This window comes from Aquarana catesbeiana, linkage group LG03 (genome assembly GCF_042186555.1).
Source record: "Aquarana catesbeiana isolate 2022-GZ linkage group LG03, ASM4218655v1, whole genome shotgun sequence".
Taxonomy (NCBI): Eukaryota; Metazoa; Chordata; class Amphibia; order Anura; family Ranidae; genus Aquarana; species Aquarana catesbeiana.
Genome location: NC_133326.1, coordinates 632,778,286 through 632,798,920, shown reverse-complemented (window position 1 = coordinate 632,798,920; position 20,635 = coordinate 632,778,286). Strand labels below are relative to the sequence as shown.

At 44.1% G+C, this 20,635-nt stretch overlaps 1 protein-coding gene across 1 annotated transcript in view; it reads right to left on the bottom strand.

The window, feature by feature from the left end:
• LOC141133230 (serine/threonine-protein kinase N1-like) overlaps positions 1-20,635 on the bottom strand; it is a 134,637-nt gene that overhangs the window by 94,516 nt on the left and 19,486 nt on the right. Inside the window, exon 2 of the mRNA XM_073622481.1 lies at positions 8,015-8,402. Coding sequence (XP_073478582.1) covers positions 8,015-8,402 — 388 coding nt within the window. The remainder of the gene's footprint in view (positions 1-8,014; positions 8,403-20,635) is intronic.

Here is a 20,635-nt window from a genome sequence, read left to right as displayed (position 1 = left end):
GTCCCCCTTCAACGCTGCTGGCTTCCCCTCCTCTCCCGCCAGCCGCTGTGGGGGATCATTTCAGGATGTAGAGCAGAGGAAGGAACTGGTAAATATGTCATTTACCGTCCTCTTCCTTTTCAGAAAGAACACTGTGAGTATTCCATGTTTACCATGCTTCAGTTTGTGAATGAACAGGAAGCAGCTCAGCATAGAGCACTTCCCATTCATTCACTGCCCAGTGCAACTGAGGCTGCAGAGAAAGGGACTAGAGAAGCTCTATCCAGGGGCGGACTGACCATTGAGCGACTTGGGCACTGCCCGAGGGCCCTGGGCCACTAGGGGGCCCCATCAGGGTTGCCAGCCTCAGTAAAACCAGGGACAGTATGTATAAATCTGTGTTTTTTTTTACATCTGTCTGTGTATACTGTGTGTACATGTATGTGTAGACTGTGTGATTGTATACTGTGTGTGTGTATACTGTGTGGCCCCATAATTTCTGATTGCCTGGGGGCCCCATAATCTCCTATTGCCCGGAGGCCCCATGAGTTATCAGTCCGCCCCTGGCTCTATCCTTAGCCCATTTCTCTGTCTCAAAAGTGAGACATCAGGCATCTGTTTAGACCCCTGATATTTCACCAAAGCCCCTCAACAGAGTTCCTAAAAAAAATGTATAAAATAATAAAAAATAATTTATCCTCTGCCCTACTGACACTGTCCTCTGCTCTACTGACAAAGTCCTCTGCCCTACTGACACAGACCTCTGCCCTACTGACACTGTCCACTGCCCTACTGACACCGTCCTCTACTCTACTGACACAGTCCTCTGCTCTACTGACACAGACCTCTGCCCTACTGACACTGTCCACTGCCCTACTGACACCGTCCTCTACTCTACTGACACAGTCCTCTGCTCTACTGACACAGTCCTCTGCTCTACTGACACAGTCCTCTGCTCTACTGACACCATCCTCTGCTCTACTGACACAGTCCTCTGCCCTACTGACACAGACCTCTGCCCTACTGACACTGTCCACTGCCCTACTGACACCGTCCTCTGCTCTACTGACACCATCCTCTGCTCTACTGACACAGCCCTCTGCTCTACTGACACAGCCCTCTGCTCTACTGACACAGTCCTCTGCTCTACTGACACAGTCCCCTACCCTGCTGACACCAACCTCTGTCCTACTGAAGCGTCCACACACCATTCACTGTCCTATTGACACTGTCCACTGTAGGCTAAGTTTATATTTTTACAGTGACATTTGTTTTAATATCTTTTTCTACGTTTTCCTTACTATTAAGTTAGGCCTTCAATTTCTTTAACCACTTCAGCCCCTGAAGGATTTACCCCCTTCTTGATCAAGCCCTTTTTGCGATACGGCACTGCATCGCTTTAACTGACAATTGCGCGGCCGTGCGACCTTGTACCCTAACAAAATTGGCGTTCTTTTTTTCCCACAAATAGAGCTTTCTTTTGGTGGTATCACCTCTGCGGTTTTTATTTTCTGCGTTATAAACAAAAAAAGAGCGAACATTTTGAAAAAAAAAAATATTTTTTACTTTTTTCTATACTAAATATCCCAAAAAAATATAAAAAAACAAATTTCTTCCTCAGTTTAGGCCGATATGTATTCTTCTACATATTTTTGGTAAAAACAAAATGGCAATAAGCGTATATTGATTGGTTTGTGCAAAAGTTATAGCGTCTACAAAATAGGGGATAGATTTATGGCATTTTTATTATTAAATTTTTTTTTTTTTTATTAGTTATGGCGGCAATCTCCGATTTTTATCGTGACTGCGACATTGCGGCGGACAGATCAGACACTTTTGACACTATTTTGGGACCATTGCCATTTATACAGGGATCAGTGCTATAAAAATGCACTGATTACTGTGTAACTGGCAAGGAAGGGGTTGAACACTAGGGGGCGATCAAGGGGTTAAGTGTGTTCCCTGGGCGTATTTTAACTGTAGGAGGATGGGCTCACTAGAACATGACAGAGATCACTGCTCCTGATCACTGGGAGCAGTAGATCCCTGTCATGTTGCTAGGGAGAACAGGGAAAAGCCTTGTTTACATAGGCATCTCCCCAATCTGCCTCTCTGTGTCATGATCGCGGGCCACCGGCGGACATCGAGTCCGCGGCAGGGGCGGACTGACCATCGGGCAATTCGGACAGGGACCGAGGGCCCGTGGCCAGTAGGGGGCCCCATGACAGCTTCCACTTCGATCTACCCGTCAATCACAGCTAGCTGACGGGTAGATCGGGTCCCGAATCACTGCTCCCTGGTAAGAGACTGCTGCAGTGTAAGCGAACCTCTCATGATGTGCTCCTCCCCGCCGGCCCCTCCTTCCCTCCCGTCCATCCCAGGTGCTTGTATTTGTCATCACCTCGGACGGACGAGAAGAGAGGAGGGGCCGGCGGGGAGGAGCACATCATGGGAGGTATGTTTACAGCCGCTTCCCGCGCTACTCTGCATCTAGGAAGGAAAGTGCAGCAGCTGCTGCCCTGTCTCCCTCTATGTGCCCAGCATCCTGCTCTCTGCCCAAAAGCCCTGCTGTCTGCCCATACCCTGATGTCTGCCCATACCCTGCTATCTGCCCCATGCCCTGATGTCTGCCCATACCCTGCTATCTGCCCCATGCCCTGATGTCTGCCCATACCCTGCTATCTGCCCCATGCCCTGATGTCTGCCCATACCCTGCTATCTGCCCCATGCCCTGATGTCTGCCCATACCCTGCTATCTGCCCCATGCCCTGATGTCTGCCCATGCCCTACTCTTTGCTCCATGCCCTGCTGTCTGCCCATGCCCTGCTTTGTGCCCCTATTCCCTGATGTCTGCCCCATGCTCTAATGTTTACCCCATGTCATGCTCTGTGCCCCCTTGCCCTGCTCTGTGCCCCCATGCCCTGCTGTCTACCCTATGTCCTGCTCCGTGCCCCCATGCCCTGCTGTCTGCCACCATGCCCCGCTGTCTACCCCCATGCCCTGCTCTGTGCCCCATGCCCTGCTCTGTGCCCCATGCCCCGCTCTGTGCCCCCATGCCCCGCTCTGTGCCGCCATGCCCGCTCTGTGCCCCCATGCCCTGCTCTTTGCCCCCATGCCCTGCTCTGTGCCCCCATGCCCTGCTGACTGCCCCATGCACTATAGTCTGCCAATACCGTGCTATCTGCCCCATGACCTGATGTCTGCCCATGCCCTGCTCTGTGCCCCCATGCCCTGCTGTCTGCCCCCTCGCCTTGCTCTTTGCCCCATGCCCTGCTGTCTGCCCATGCCCTGCTCTGTGGCCCCATTCCCTGATGTCTGCACCATGCTCTGATGTCTACCCCATGTTGTGCTCTGTGCCCCCTTGCCCTGCTCTGTGCCCCATGCCCTGCTGTCTACCCTATGCCCCGCTCCGTGCCCCCATGCCCTGCTGTCTGCCCCCATGCCCCGCTCTGTGTCCCCATGCCCTGCTCTGTGCCCCCATGCCCTGATGTCTGCCCCATGCCCTATAGTCTGCCCATACCCTGCTATCTGCCCCATGCCCTGATGTCTGCCCACGCCCTGCTCTGTGCCCCCATGCCTTGCTCTTTGCCCCATGCCCTGTTGTCTGCCCATGCCCTGCTCTGTGGCCCCATTCCCTGATGTCTGCCCCATGCTCTGATGTCTACCCCATGTTGTGCTCTGTGCCCCCTTGCCCTGCTCTGTGTCCCATGCCCTGCTGTCTACCCTATGCCCCGCTCCGTGCCCCCATGCCCTGCTGTCTGCCCCCATGCCCCGCTCTGTGTCCCCATGCCCTGCTCTGTGCCCCCATGCCCTGATGTCTGCCCCATGCCCTATAGTCTGCCCATACCCTGCTATCTGCCCCATGCCCTGCTGTCTGCCCCATGCCCTGCTGTGTAACCCCATTCCCTGATGTCTGCGCCATGCTCTTATGTCTACCCCATGCCATGCTCCGTGCCCCCTTGCCCTGCTCCGTGCCCCCATGCCCCGCTGTCTGCCCCCATGCCCTGCTCTGTGCCCTGATGTCTGCCTCATGCCCCATAGTCTGCCCATACCCTGCTATCTGCCCTATGCCCTGCTCTGTGCCCCCATGCCTTGCTCTTTGCCCAATGCCCTGCTGTCTGCCCCATGCCCTGCTCTGTGCCCCCATTCCCTGCTATGCCTCATAATGTGCCCTGCGGTGCCCCATAATATGAGAATGTATCCCTCCTAATGTGCTCTGTTGTGCCCCATAATGTGCCCTCATGCCTCTATGTAATATACTCTGCTGTACCCCATAATGTGCCCTCCTGCCCCATGTAATGTTCCATGCTGTGCCCCTCTGTCTCCCCATATGTAATGTGCCCTATAATGTTCCCTGCTGCCCCCCCCCCGTAATGTGTCCTACTGTTCCTCCCCCACCTGTAATGTTCCCTGGTGTGCCCCATAATGTGCCCTGCTGCTATCCATGTAGTGTGCCCTCCTACCGTCCACACACACATATTGTGCCCTCCTGACCCCCTGTGCTATGACCTGCTGACTATACTTTGCCATGGTTCCTCCATGCTCTACCCTGCTGCCCCCTGTGTACTGTGCTTGGTTGACATCCAATGCTCTGCCCTTCTGCCCACTGTGCACTGTTTATCTCAGGTTCAACCCAGAATTGAGGCGTCCACGCAGTGCAAGATGGAGGGTGGGGCTTTGTGTGGATGTGGCTTGAGTGTGGGCAGGGACACAGGGGGCCCCATGATCTCCTGTTGCCCGGGGGCCCCATGGCTTGTCAGTCCGCCCCTGGTCCGCGGGGCCCGCAGGCACGCTCCCGCAGCACGGGCGCACGCGCCCACTAGCCACCAATGACGCAGCCACGTACGGGTACGTTGTTTTGTGCACCCATGCCACTTTGCCGACGTATATCGGTGTGAGCCGGTCAGAAAGTGGTTAAAAAAGGGTGCCAAAGCCCGGTGATCTTTGATCTCTTTCATATTGTAGATATCCACCTCTCAAATTTTGCCTACATCTGCATTACAAGAATCACAGCTTACGGGCAGCAAGGTACCATGGGATATGTAAGTCTTTAGAAATTGACAGTAAACAGCAGAGTAGAAGCTGCGAAGCATGCAGAGAATCCAGGAAGTCGTGGAAACAGACGGCCAGCAGACAGGCAGAACTTGAAACGTAAAAGATGATTTTTCAAGTTAAATATGTTTTGGATTGACAAAAATAGCTATTGTTTGTTATGTTATTACAATGCTGATATTATAAAATAAAAGTGTATTGCTGTGACCATAGATTTTCTTTAACCACTTGTCTACCAAGGTACGTTTATAAAATGGCAGAGACATGGTAGGTAAGTGGTAAATCAAGGTCACAGCTGCTGTAGCTGGCATTGGGCTTTCTGATACAAGTGATTAGGTGGCCCGATCACTTTTGCAGGGCAAACAACTCATACAAAAATCGCTGAGCGCGTGAGCGTGTGCATGTAAAATCAATTGCACTGCCATTCTGGAATCTCGGAGAGCAATAATTTTAGTGCCATAATCACAGTTAACTCTAAACTGATCATTTGTAAAGGTTTTTAAAGTGTTACCCATGGAGAATTTTGGGTACAATAGTTTTTGGGATTCCACGGGCATGTGCAATTTTAAGACTTTACATGCTTGGTATCTACTTACTCAATGCAACCCCAATCTTTTATGTTTTACATAAAAGATAAAAAAATTAGTTTTATATTGTGTTTGTTTGCACTAAAATTCACTTTAGTGTATTTTTTTTCCTGAAAATATGCATTTGATACATGACTGTGTAAACACTGAACTTCTGCTGAACTTCTGCTATGATCTCTAACATCCAGTGAAAAGACAGGAAAGTAACCACATGACTTCAGCATGCCAAATCATGGTGAGGTGTGGAACAGCCAATCCTTGCAGAGCAGCAGAAGAAAGGAGTGGGAGGGAATTAAAAAATAATGCCTGTGTCTTAGGTTAGTGCACGAGATGTAAATCACCTGTCACTCACAGCAAGGGGGAGGATTTGACAAAGTTTTTCTCAGTTTGTCAAGATTTATCTCACTAAACAATAAAAGAGGATTGCTCAGAGATGGATTAACTCTGTGTGGCAAGACTAGGCTCAAATGATAGGAAATCTTATACTCTACAGTATGATAAAAAAAAAAAAAAAAATCGGGTTTACATCCACATTAAACTCTTTGCTCCTCCCATAAACTTCCTGATTTAAGCCATGTCTCTGCACTTCCTGTTTGCCAGATTATTGTGCTCTCTTCAGCCAGTATCTCGCTCTCATCTTCCCTGTTGCTGTCCATATTTTGTTACCACTTGTTATCGACCCTTGGCTTGTTCCTCGACCCCACTTCCCAACCTGCAACTACACGTTACTGACCTATGGCTTGTTTACTGACTATGTAAAACAAAAACAATTCCATAGCTCAACTCACCAACCAGTCTGCTGACCAACCAAATTAACCTGTTTAATCGTCTGTTAAAAGCAGGGGTTTAGTTAGCACACATTTGCAAACGCATGTGAAAGCTGCAAAGCCTCGTCATGGCACCCTGTGTTGCTTGCAGTCCTAACACTACAAATTTAAAAGTGTCTCCACAGTGGAAGAACATGCATGGAATGGATAGGTGTGAGACAGATGAGCCTGGAGGCAGCCCAGGCCCCCTTAAAGGAACAGGAGCACACTGGACACCCAGCAAGAGCACAATGGCAGCGAGGGTGCCCAGTGTGTCCCCGGACCATATATACGAACAGTAAATAAAAACTGGCCACTGCCCCCACCTATAACTGCTCTTCACAGCAAGGAGCACATGGAGGGCCATATACATGTAAGACAAAAATAATTCCATAGCTCAACTCACCAACCAGGCTGCTGACCAACCAAATTAACCTGTCTAACCGTCTGTTAAAAGGATTGTTTACTGACTATGCTTCTGTTGGGATCCTTACCTGTTTATCTGCTATTGGACCCCGGCTTGCTCACCTCCTGGTGGGGCAATCCGAAGGACTGCGACCTGGTACTAACATGCAGCTAAACCCATCCCCATCGTCAGGAGCTCTGGTGAACACCAGTTAGTACTTAGACTGCGCGCCTCAGGTGAGCCCGTATCATCCACCAGGGTGACTGCCTGTGTACCTATCCTGCTGTTCGGTAGTAGTCACGTAACCGCTATAGCAACTGGTCTTTGAGCCTGACCCCTGATCCTGTGTGTTACTGGCAGGATAATCAAAGGAAAACAAAGCGAAAAAAGCCTTAAAAAGGAAAACAAACGCAGCCATCACACCTAAGGACTGTTAAGCTGCAACATGTTAATATTCTGTTATTGAGTTTACATACACTTTAGGGGTTGGTATTTTTTATGGTGAAACCCTTAGGTGTCCCAGATCTCTGGGACCTCTGGGACTATTGGGCTGAATTTTTTGGGGGATATCTATTTCTCAATAGACCACTCAATATTGAATAAATGTCACTTCTAGCAATCTGCAGATCCTCAAAATGTATTGAGAGGCTACATTTAGAATATTGTCCTACAGGCTGTGTATCAAGGCCGTAAACAACGATAGGTGCTATGTAAACTCATGATGCACTGCTGTATACATATATTTGGCTCTGGAGGAGGCCTGCTCAGCTGCTCAGTCCTGACCAACATTTGAAAACAGAGGTAACCCAGCTCTTTTATACCTCTGGCTAGTTACAGTGCCTGCAAAAGTTTTCCTTAGAACATTGGGAACAATGAATCCTAGGGGGCACTCTTATTAATAAGTAGACCCTGCAGTTTCGAGGGTTCACTTACTGGCTTCCTGATCCATGACTACAATGGGCAACCTGGCCAATAGGAAAGCACACTAGGTGTGATGGAGAAGGACAATTCTTCATCACAGCGTATATTGTACATGTTGTAGTTTGCATAGGAGAGCCCATTAAGATTTAGAGTCTCAGAATGATGGAGACCTTTTTAGGTACACGTTACATTCCTAATTGCTGAAGCCATTTTAGAAGATTTTCAGAGGTGACAGGTATACCTGAATGCTTAGAGATAAGTACCTGAATTAGGTCCTGGGGATGTTGGACAGGTTTCAAGTTCTTCCAGTTCTTGCTTTAAACTATCAAGCCTTCGCTCACATGTCCTCAGCATGGTCTCTACATGTCCCAGGTTCTTACGCTCTGTGGTGGCCTTGCGAAGCTTTTCTGCCCCTTCCTTAATCTTCAGTTCCCTGCAGATCTCTCTTCGCAGGCGTTCTCTCTCATTTTCCAGCCCTGGTGTTTCTCCTTTGTCACTGTCCACCCCAGGTATGTCTCCTCCATCCAAACCCTGCAGCTCCTCATTCTGAGCACCAATTGTCCCGTCTTCTTTCTCCATCTGTTTGCTGTTCCAGGCCACTCTCACCTCCCCACCTGTCCCTTCCTCTCTCTTCTCAGTGCAAACATGGATCTGTGGTGAAAAAATAGATTGGGTTATTGAGAATGCAAGGAGCATTAACCATTAAAATGGTCTGATTATAAAGGCATACATGTTTACCATGTGTTATATATTTATTTATTTATTAGTAATATTATCTCCTAGTAATTAAGGAGTAATGGTGCTATAAAAAATCTTCTTATTCTTATTATTATTATTATTACTACTACTAATAATAATAATAACTGACACAATATAGATAACACGTAAAATAGATATCGCAGATACAGGAAGTTGTACAGAAAGACAAATAAAACATATACAATAATAACATACAAAACATGAGACAAAGCTACCCACAAAGGTTTAAAATGTATTTAAATCTGTAAAAGAGGATTTTGAGGATGAATTGTCCCACAGAGCCTGCAGCTACAGAGGTTAGGGAGGTCTTGTTTTAAAGCTCATGTGCTGCTTGCTAGGAATATGTAAATCCTGGCCACAGGTTCACCCTAAAGCGGACCTTCACTTTTAAAGTACCGGTCATCCTCCTCTTCCTCCCCCTCCCCTAACACATCTGAAGTGTTATTTTATCTGACAGCTACATGCTCCCAATTCCTCAATTTTTGCATGGGTGATAATGATGTCTCCAATCTTTGTAGCTGCTGACATTTAATTTTTTTAGGTAGGGAGATATCTTCTCGAAAATGATGGGCGGACAGATACTTGCCTAACCTCTGAAATGTCAAGACCAGCAGCAGTGTAGCTAGTGATTCGGCCAGTATACAGCACTGTTCTAAGACATCTCTATTTTTAATGGAAGCTTGGAAATATAAATCAGAGAACATTTCCATCTGTGATGTCAGAAATGCTTTTTATCATCTGCTAGTTGCAACCCTATATAGCCACATTGGGCCATTAGAGCCAGCCTTTTATGTTCAGCCTAAAATATGAAGGGTACACACACTGTTTTATATAACTGGCGTATCATAGCAGCTGGGACTGTTGTGAATACATAATAGAGCTCTAGAGGACAAAAATAACAAAAACCCTCCCTTACACTGCAAAATTCCACATATCAGCAAACACTATAAATATATTTATAAAGAAATGCACTGTTGTGCAATTAAGTTGCAATATTAGTCAAAAACAAAACCTGACTAAAAACAAAACCAAAACAAGCTCTATCAAAAAAGTAGACAAAAACTCTAGGGTTAGTTATCTAGGGTAGAAAAAACTGACAAAATTCTTATTGGATTGTAAGCTACCATGTGCAGGGGCCTCCTTACCCCCTTGTATTAAATTGTGTTATATCAGTATTATTATTATACAGGATTTGTATAGCGCCAATAGTTTGCACAGCACTTTACAACGTGAGGGCAGACATTACAGTTACACTACAATTTACTACAGGAGGAATCAGAGGGCCCTGCTTGTTAGAACTTACAATCTAAGAGGGAGGGTCAAGTGATACAAAAGATATTAACTGTATGGGAAGAAGCTGATTGAGAAAATAAAAGAACAGTTGATAGGTGGGGTCAGGATAGGCTTCACTGAAGAGAAGGGTTTTCCAGGGATTGTCCAAAAGTAGACAGAGAAGGAGACAGACAGATTGGGGTAGGGAATGCCATTGGAAAGAAATGGCTCAGGACAAGTCCTGGAGATGAGCATGAGAGGAGGCGATAAGAGAGCTAGAGAGCAGGAGGTCTTGGGAGGAACGAAGAGAACGATTTGCTTGTAAAGTAGTAAAGTATCTGGGGGCCGAGTAAATCTTCTGGAGGTCAAGTGGTTAATAACAATGGGTATACTGAATAAATTATTTCTTTTAATAATGACTTTATTTCAAATAGCTCTTCTTACAATACACTGAACACCATTACCATCTATATGAAAGACCATTGGTATTTTTGGTGTGTGGCATGTGAAAGCCTATCTATTGCTGATTTGCCTTCATGCAGCAGTATGGACATTCCAAAGATGTTTGAATATCATCTCTCATTGTATGAGAGATGTGCCTGCACCCCCTGCTACAACAACCTATCAATACTGAATGCAGTAATATTTTCCTATTTCCTGCTCTTTTGTTCTACACTACTTGATATCTCCTAATCAGTCTTGCTGAATTCTGGTAAGAAGGCAACACCCTACACACGCTTCATAACTAAAGCTAAACTCCAGACACAAAAAAAAATTCATTTAAATGAACTTCCCAATAGCCACAAAGGATATAAATCCACTTTATGTCCAACAAATGCCTTTGTAAGCCAAGCTATTGCCTCGTAAGTACATCACCGCCATTTCACCCTTCATCATCTCATCATATACCACATATACTCCAACATAGCTTTTAAATCAATATAAACTACCCCCTTTTACCCATGCTACATTCTGTAGCATGCTGCAGGCCTGGTAGGGTTTCAGCTTATCTGAGAGTCAGCTGACCTGGGGTAGAGAGGTACAGGCAAGGACTGGATTTATACTTGTTTGCTCATCTAGGCCAAATGCCCACCTCTCCAACTGACTGACCATAGTAGAACACTAATAAAGTCAGCTAACATAGCCCTGCAAGGCCTACTGAGTCTGCTTCCCAACAGGATGGAAAAGTAGTCCCATTCTGTACACTTAGGGGCATATTTATAAAGCAGACAATCTGACATTCACCAAACATTAACTGCAGATGTCCCCCATTGAAAGGTTTTCCTTGATCTACTGCCCTTATGACAACATTACATTTTAAGGCTCTCATCACTTTTTGACTTCCTGACAATGGTCACCAGGACAAAAAGAATGAGTGAATAACCCCAGCTAAGAAACAAATAGCAAACAAACAACAGATTGTATCTCTTCTCCACTCTACCTAAAACCAACATTTTATTATTGGCTTTACATACACTTGAGGTACCTTTAGTTCTCTTTAGAACTTCTTTTCTCTCCATTAAGGTCAATGGGAATGCAAAAGCAGCTAGATGTAACTTAAATGATGGAGGTCAACTGCAGGTCCCTTCAAATAAAGGCAGTTGAGAGCTTTGCATGTTTCCCAGGCTCTCAGCAATAATCCAGACCCCTCTCCAGCACCCTCAATTGATTCTGTCTCCACCCTTCCACCTCTACTAAACTATTTCTAGGTCTAGTATATCCCACAATCGCTCAGTTCCTACTAACTCCCCAAAGGAACTAACATCACTCTTAACCTCTGCCCTGGCCCCTTGGCTGCTGGCCAGATAATGACTCCACTTTCTTTACAGATAAGCCAAGGGGACTTCCAGACTTGCACATTTGTAATGGGTCTTCGACCCTTCCACCCCTACTAAACTATTTCTAGGCCTACTATGTCCCACAATTGCTCAGTTCCTACTAACTCCCCATAGGAACTAACATCACTTTTAACCTCTGCCCTGGCCCCTTGGTGCAAACCACATAATGACTCCACATTCTTTACATATAAGCCAAGGGGACTTCCAGACTTGCACATTTGTAATGGGCCTTAGACTATTTTTTAAATTAAGTGATTGACACTAGACATGTGCATTTCCTTTTAAATCATTTTGCGTACGAAAATGTCCTTTTCCAAGACTCTGATGTATACGTATCTCCAAATGGACAGAGTAACGAATGTCAACGAATAAAAAAAAAATGTATAATGAAATTAACAAATGCATTTGTTTAACTTGGATGATGTCACATGATGTGATAGTAGTTTGAGCCCATGGGGAAATTAATTCAATTTCTGTATTAGTTTGTTAATTCGGATTCGGATACTGAATGGTCCCGAATTTCGTTCCATTCGTTAATTCAAATGTACATGATGCTAGTCGATATTTTCCTTTTCTCTTGGTGGATTGGACTAGCGTCAAAAAATATCAAGTAATTCTTATTTGAATTCATCCGATTTAATAATATATCGAATATATAGCAATCTTCTGGGGAAAAATGGCAGAATTTTTCAAATCCACCCAGTCCAACGAATATAGGAAACAAATGCCAAAGATACAAAACTAATTCCAAAAGCAAATTGGGTCAATATAACATATATGAAGAAACAAAATTCTTCAATATAGGAATGCATCCGAAACGAAAATTTCCAGTGACTCATTGACACTTTTGGTACACTTTAAACAAAAATTAAACATTTGCCTTTAAACTGACACCTATATTCTGAATTTTTACTAATTCTCTCTCAGAGATTTTCCTTGTGCTGCTGATTGTACAGATAGCTAATCATCATTATGTACTCTTCTCAACACCCATAAATCTTAGCCTAAAGTTTTCTAGTTCCCATCACCATTATATAAAGCCCAGTACACATATACCATAATTTGGCCAACTTTTGCTACATATATACCGCGGTCTGTTCAACAGAACCCCAGTCTAATGACCAGATTCTGTCAAACAGCCTTGCTGGAAAACCAGCATTCAATCCTCGCTCACAGCCAATGACTGCAGTGCTGATCTGTGTATTCTGATGGGGGAGTCCCCTCTGTCAGATTACCAAGACACCAGGCGAGATTCCTGCATCCACAGTGTTAATGTGGGGATCTGTCAGGTTTTTTTTTTGTTCAACCATATGATTGAATGGAAAAAAAGTGTACATGTATACCCAGCTTATATTTGGCTGCACCCTTTGTTATTATTTGTTCTTTTTTCTTTCCATTTGTTTAGAAGGTCCCATTTCGGAAACAGGGGTGCATAACCTGCCCAGAACTCTTTCCCAACCGCTATATACCTCTCTGGCATAATAAACAGCAGTGTCCAATATTATATGACATGCGGGGTTGCCAGGACAGAGTCCAGGCTGAGGTTTCCACTTTTACATCTATCCCAGGGACAACACGGATGTGTGACTGCAGGGATTCCCTTCTGATTTGGTCCATTAATATATACTTTTTAAACCACCCTATGCGGTAAGATATGTTTAAATTCAGTCTGGATGTTTTTTATGGTTATCACACATGCTCCTTACATTGTTCATATTAGTATTGTAGCATCTATATTTGGGGCATGACGGCATGTCCCACAAGCTGGTAGGCACATTTTGAGACAAACACCTTTTGACATCTGCCACTTATGTTCTATATATTTATTTAGGCAGAGGTAAGATATCCTCACTATACAGGTGCATCTCAAAAAAATTGAATATCAAAAAGTTAATTTATTTCAGTAATTCAATTCAAAAAGTAAAACTCGTATATAATATATATTTATTACACACATGCAAATTGATATAATTTAAGCATTTCTTTTGTTTAATTTTGATGATTATGGCTTACAGCTAGTGAAAACCCAAAGTTCAGTATCTCAGAAAATTAGAATATTATGAAAAAGTTAAATATTGTAGACTCATGGTGTCGCACTCTAATCAGCTAATTAACTCAAAACACCTGTAAAGGTTTCCTGAGCATTTTAATGGTCTTTCAGTCTGCTTCAGTAGGTTACACAATCATGGGGAAGACAGCTGACTTGACAGTTGTCCAGAAGACCGTCATTGACACCCTCCACAAGGTGTGTAAGTCACAAAAGGCCATTGCTAAAGAAGCTCGCTGTTCACAGAGTGCTGTATCCAAGCATATTAATGGAAAGTTGAGTGGAAGGAAAAAGTATAGTAGAAAAAGGTGCACAAGCAACAGGGATAACCGCAACCTTGAGAGAATTGTGAAGCAAAGGGCATTCAAAAATTTGGGGGAGATTCACAAGGAGTGGACTACGGCTGGTGTCAATGCTTCAAGAGCTGGCATAGACGTATCCAGGACATGGGCTACAAATGATGCATTCCCTGTGTCAAGCCACTCCTGAACAAGAGACAAAGTCAGAAGCGTCTTACCTGAGCTAAGGACAAAAAGGACAGGACTGTTGCTCAGTTGTCCAAAGTCCTCTTTTCGGATGAAAGTAAATTTTGCATTTCATTTGGAAATCATGGTCCCAGAGTCTGGAGGAAGAGTGGAGAGGCACAGAATCCAAGTTGCATGAGGTCCGGTGTAAAGTTTCCACAGTCAGTGATGATTTGGGGAGCCGTGTCATCCGCTGGTGTTGGTCCACTGTGTTTTATCAAGTCCAAAGTCAGCGCAACCCTCTACCAGGACATTCTAGAGCACTTCATGCTTCCCTCTGCTGACCAGCTTTATGGAGATGCTGATTTAATTTTCCAACAGAACTTGGCATCTGCCCACGCTGCCAACAGTACCAATATCCCTTCCCGCCGACCGTACGCAGATATGCGTACTGGGCTTTCCGGGGTTATACCGGGATGATGCCCGCAGCTGCAGGCATCATCCCGGTACCGTTGTTTACAGCGGGCGATCGGCTACCCGTGTATAACAACCGATGCGGCTAAAAGCCGCTCGGCTGTTATACCGGAGGAGCGGGAGGGGACATCCCCCCCTCCCGCCGCCTCCCGCCGCTGTTACCGGGCCTCCCGTGTGATCGGGAGGCCCGGTGTCCATTCGGCTGCCTTCGGCGGCTGGGGGCAGGCTGGAACGAAGCTGCGAGCGGCTTCGTTCCAGCCTTCTCGTTGTAAACGCGGAAGCGACGTCATGACGTCACTTCCCGTTTACTCGGCTGCCAATGGCGCCGAATTTAAAAAAGTACACAGTATTCAGAATCGCCGTTTTCGGCGATCTGAATACTTTGAAGTGTAAAGGAGGGATGGGGGGTCTTTTAGACCCCCCATTGCTCCATAAAGAGTACCTGTCACCACCTATTACTGTCACCACCTATTACATTGCTTGTGCCAGCAATAAAAGTAAAAAAAAAAAAAAATTTTTTTAAACACAATTTATAAAGTACAAAAATAAATAAAATAAATAAAAAAAAAAATAAAAAAAAATTTTTAAAGTGCCCCTGCCCCCGCGAGCTCGCGCAACGAAGAAAACGCATACAGAAGTCGTGCACGCATATGTAAACGGTGTTCAAACCACACATGTGAGGTATCGCCGCGATCGTCAGAGCGAGAGCAATAATTCTAGCCCTAGACCTCCTCTGTAGCTCAAACCTGGTAACCGTAAAAAATTTTTAAAGCGTCGCCTATGGAAATTCATAGGTACCGTAGTTCGTCGCCATTCCACGAGTGCGTGCAATTATAAAGGGTGACATGTTTGGTATCTATTTACTCGGCGTAACATCATCTTTCACATTATACAAAAAAATTGGGGTAACTTTACTGTTTGGATTTTTTAAAATTCATGAAAGTGTCACTTTTCCAAAAATTTGCGTTTAAAACACCGCTGCACAAATACCGTGTGATAAAAAATATTGCAACAATCGCCATTTTATTCTCTAGATTCTCTGCTAAAAAAATATATATAATGTTTGGGGGTTCTAAGTAATTTTCTAGCAAAAAATACGGATTTTAACTTGTAAACACCAAATTTCAAAAATAGGCTTAGTCATGAAAGGGTTAATGATCATGGTATCACTGTGCTTGATTGCCCAGCAAACTTGCCTGACCTAAACCCCATAGAGAATCTGTGGGGTATTGTGAAGAGGAAGATGAGAAACACCAGACCCAACAATGCAGATGAGCTGAAGGCCGCTATCAAAGCAACCTGGCCTTCCATAACACCTCAGCAGTGCCACAAGCTGATCGCCTCCATGTCACACCACACTGATGCAGTCATTTATGCAAAAGGAGCCCAGACCAAGTATTGCGTGCATACTATACTGTACATGGACATACTTTTCAGTAAGCAAACATTTCTGTATTAAAAATCCTTTTTCTTTATTGGTCTTATGTAATGTTCTACTTTTTGAGATACTGAATGTTGGGTTTTCACTAGCTGCAAGCCATAATCATCAAAATAAAAATAAAGAAATATTTAAAATATACCACTCTGTGTGTAATGAATCTATATAATATGAGTTTCACTTTTTGAATTGAATTATTGAAATAAATTAACTTTTTGATGATATTCAAAATTTTTGAGATGCCCTTGTATTTTATATTACTGTATATATGAAAATAAATTCTCTTTTCTTCTTCTTTGTTTCTTTTTATCCCAATGGAGATAGTTTATTTTGATTAATATTTCGATGGATTTGTTGACATATAATTTATGCATTTCTTCTCTGCTTTCTCATAGTTTGCTTTATGTAATTACAAGTTCTATGTAATACACGTGCTCCTGATGAAGCGGGCAACCCCACGAAATGCGTAGACCAACTTACAATTGACTTAAGAGTTTGGGACATCAATAGGTTTATCCTATAAGAATGTAACCCACAGTTTTTTGTATATATGGTGTTATCTCAAGAACGTTTTTAATTGATTACAATTGTGATATTTTTACTGTTAACATCTATAGTAAAATTTTAATACACCACAGTGTAAGTGCGGTTCTCTGAGGCATATATAAAGTCCTACCAAAAATTACATATATCTTTGATCCTGTTATACTCAGCCTAACTCTCGGAGAAGGAACATGTATTGTACAGAGTTATGATACTGTGATACTATGATAAGCAAGCACCCAGATTACATGGGCAGACATAGGCAAGTATTTAAGCACTAGGCCTCAGTAATTTTCCTGGGCATAGGACACAGACATAAGAAGTGGATACAAACTAGCATTAGATCCTGGATATAATGTGGGTCTAAGATAGGGACACGTATCGTTGGAGCTAGATAAATACGGGGATGTGGCTCTAGCTGCTCTGCAAATAACGCAGACATTCATACACTAAATACCATCCTGGATTTGGTTGATGTGTCCAGGATCTTTTAAGTGTAAGTTCACCTTTACAGAAAATCTATAAGGTGACCTTACACTGTACTCCCACCCCATCTCACCCGGTCCCACTGTACCAGATTACCGCAATCCCCCACTGTCAGACACTGACAAGCCACTTCAGTAGTCCAGGGATTTGAAATTCTGGCGGCTTTCTCTCCTCTCCTCGCAGTACTGACAGTACGGGATAGACGGCTTCTGATTGGTCAGCACCAGCTATGTGACAGTGCTGACCAATTCAAATACCTGTAATCTGTACTGGCTAAGCAATATGTACATGAAATTAAGCCGCAGAGGTTTCAAATCCCGGAACCGGTGAAGCAACTTGTCGGTGTCTGACAGCGGGGGATCCAAGCAATCTGGTACAGCAGGACTGGGGGGGATGGGGAGGGGTCCAGTGTAAGTTTACATTATAGATTTTCTGTAAAGTGAACTTACACTTTATGCCCAGTCCATTAAAAACTGCTTTAGAAAGTAAGCATCTGATAAAGGGGGATTGTTTGGTCCCCCAAAGTGCCTTTTGTTTTCTTTTTGGTCACTTTTTTCACTTTGTGAAATCAAATAAATACTTTTGGATTCTAAGAAACATTTATTTGGCACTCCTTCTGGTTCAAGTTATACATAGATCCCTTGAAATGGCCCCTGTTTTGTAAAGAGCTGCTGAACCTAAGCCATCGGGCTGAGCTAAGCACTTCTATTTGTATCATGTCTAGCACCTCGCTCCTACCTATCATTTGACATATATGGAGAACAGTGAGGAATCATTATTACCACTACACCCCCTTCCTAAGAATGGAGGAAGGGTGGATGACTGATAGGTCTGCCTCCTCCATTCATAGCTCATGTTCCCAGAGCCAACACACCTATATGTTCTGTGTTCCTTGTTTTTATATTACCTGATGTCTCAGGTACAGTATCAGTATATATACTGGCATATTGTAATACATTCAACATTTAAACTCAAATGTAGTGTTACCCCTGAAGGAGCCACTGGAATTCGGGCCTATTTACACCCTACAGCACCGTCCTACAGCCAGGCAAAAGTGATTCTCCACACTGTTCCAATTGGCTCAATTAACAGTCCAGGGGTTTGTGTTTTTTAGTGTTTATTTTAGAAACAGTGAACTTGGATGGGGATTGGGGTTACATGGTATGCCCAGACTGCAGAAAACTGTAAACTCCAAACAAATGGTTGAGGGCTTGTTGATGTCTCTGGCTACTCTAATCCAAACTGAACTGTGCTGCACAACAGTGGGAGTAATGGTGCATCAGAAACAGGGAATAACAGTCACAAAAAGTTGTGTTGCTCTAGGCCTAAAGTTTAGAGGTGTCAGGGTGCTCCTGGCTGTCTTGCACTGCACTTAAGCTATCCCTGGTCCCAGACACGTGAGGTATTGCACTTCACTGTCCTCTCCTTCCTTTGGGTGTATGGCTAGCTTGTACTCACTCAGTCTCTTTAAAAGAGAAGTATGGGTTTTATTTTATTTTTTTAAAGAATCATACTTACCTAGCTGGATGCAACATTGGTTCGATGCTGCATCTGTCCCCCGCCGTCTCTACGACTGAGAACTGAGTGATCAAACACTGCCGATAAGCTCAAAATAGAAAAAAAGTGGGAAAGAAACTGCGCTTAGGTGAAGTGTATAAAAATAAATGAGCTGCAATTCCTCTATGCAACATAAAAACAGTGAAAAAAGTTTGGAAAAAAACGAAATTGCGCTAGAAAGGACTCGTGACCATGCATATGATCACTAATCCACAACACATTGGTGTAGTGGATAGCACTTTCACCTAGCAGTAAGAAGGGTCGCTGGTTCGAATCCCAACCATGACACTACCTGCCTGGAGTTTGCATGTTCTCCCTGTGCCTGCGTGGGTTTCCTCCGGGTACTCCGGTTTCCTCCCACACTCCAAAGACATGCTGGTAGGTTAATTGGATCCTGTCTAAATTGTCCCAAGTATGTATGAATGTGAGTTAGGGACCTTAGATTGTAAGCTCCTTGAGGGTAGGGACTGATGTGAATGTACAATGTATATGTAAAAGCGCTGCGTAAATTGACGGCGCTATATAAGTACCTGAAATAAATAATAAGTAATAAAAAAAATATTCTTAAAATGTGTAGATAAACAAATTAAGTACAAAATAAATAATAAAGTGACAGTCCATCAAATGTGCATTGCTTGATGTGAAATAATAACATATTAGACAAAAGTCCATGTGCATAAAGTGAATATATATCACCCATGTGATGAATAAGAGTCCATGTGAACTATGATTCCTGCTAAGAATAGACAAGAGTGCTTGTTCCACCACCGTAGGAAAACAATGGCCGCTTACCAGAAACTCATGATCCCCCACTACAGAGGATCAGAGAGAGCTGTTTAGAAGGATGGTAATCTGGATCACAACTATAAAGCCAGGAGCCTTGGCACATCAGAAACCTTGATACTGTAGTGAAGGAATTCCAACTGACCGGTAAAAGGGGACCCAACCCGCAGCAGAGTGGATATGATCATGAAAGATAGAAAGGCTCCAATAGTGAAAAACCGTAAAACTTTTATTAATGTAAAAGAAAAACAATGCACTCACATGCTGGTAGTGTAAAGTAAGCGCCTGAAATGTCTGGAGCGCCGGCCGGAAGCTCACAGACAACTTGTCCTACTGGTAAACGCAGCAGCGATGAGAGATGACGAGAACGCGTCGCTCCGCCCTACGCGGCGTTTCGTAAAAGAGTTACGTCGTCTAGGGGCCAACGCTCCAGACATTTTCAGGCACTTACTTTACACTACCAGCATGTGAGTGCATTGTTTTTCTTTTACATTAATAAAAGTTTTACGGTTTTACACTATTGGAGCCTTTCTATCTTTCATGATCATATCCACTCTGCTGCGGGTTGGTGCCCTATTACCGGTCAGTTGAAATTCCTTCACTACGGTATCAAGGTTTCTGATATGCTATCATATTCCAAGGCTCCTGACTTTATGGTTGTGATCCAGATTACCATCCTTCTAAACAGCTCTCTCTGATCCTCTGTAGTGGGGGATCATGAGTTTCTGGTAAGCGACCATTGTACGGTGGTGGAACAAGCACTCTTGTCTATTCTTAGCAGGAATCATAGTTCACATGGACTCTTATTCATCACATGGGTGATATATATTCACTTTATGCACATGCACTTTTGTCTAATATTGTTATTATTTCATGTTGTTATTATTATTATCATGCGCATGGTCACGAGTTCTTTCTAGCGCGATTCCGTTTTTTTCCGATCAGCTCAAAAGGAGGGGTCCAGCGACATGCTTTATTATTCACAAAAGCTGCCGCTGCCCAGTGCCCAGCTCTTCAGCTCAGATGAGCTGGTGGCAGACATGTTAGAGGAGGAGGTGGAGGGCCAGCCACGTGGAGTAGAAGCCATTATAGCTGAGCAGGAAGATCTGTCCACAGATGAGCTGGATGAGCACCCTGCTGAACAAGAACAACCTACATTATAGAAAATCCTAAAAGCAGTGAAAAAATGCACAGCCTCAGTTAATAAGTTAAAAACACATTTA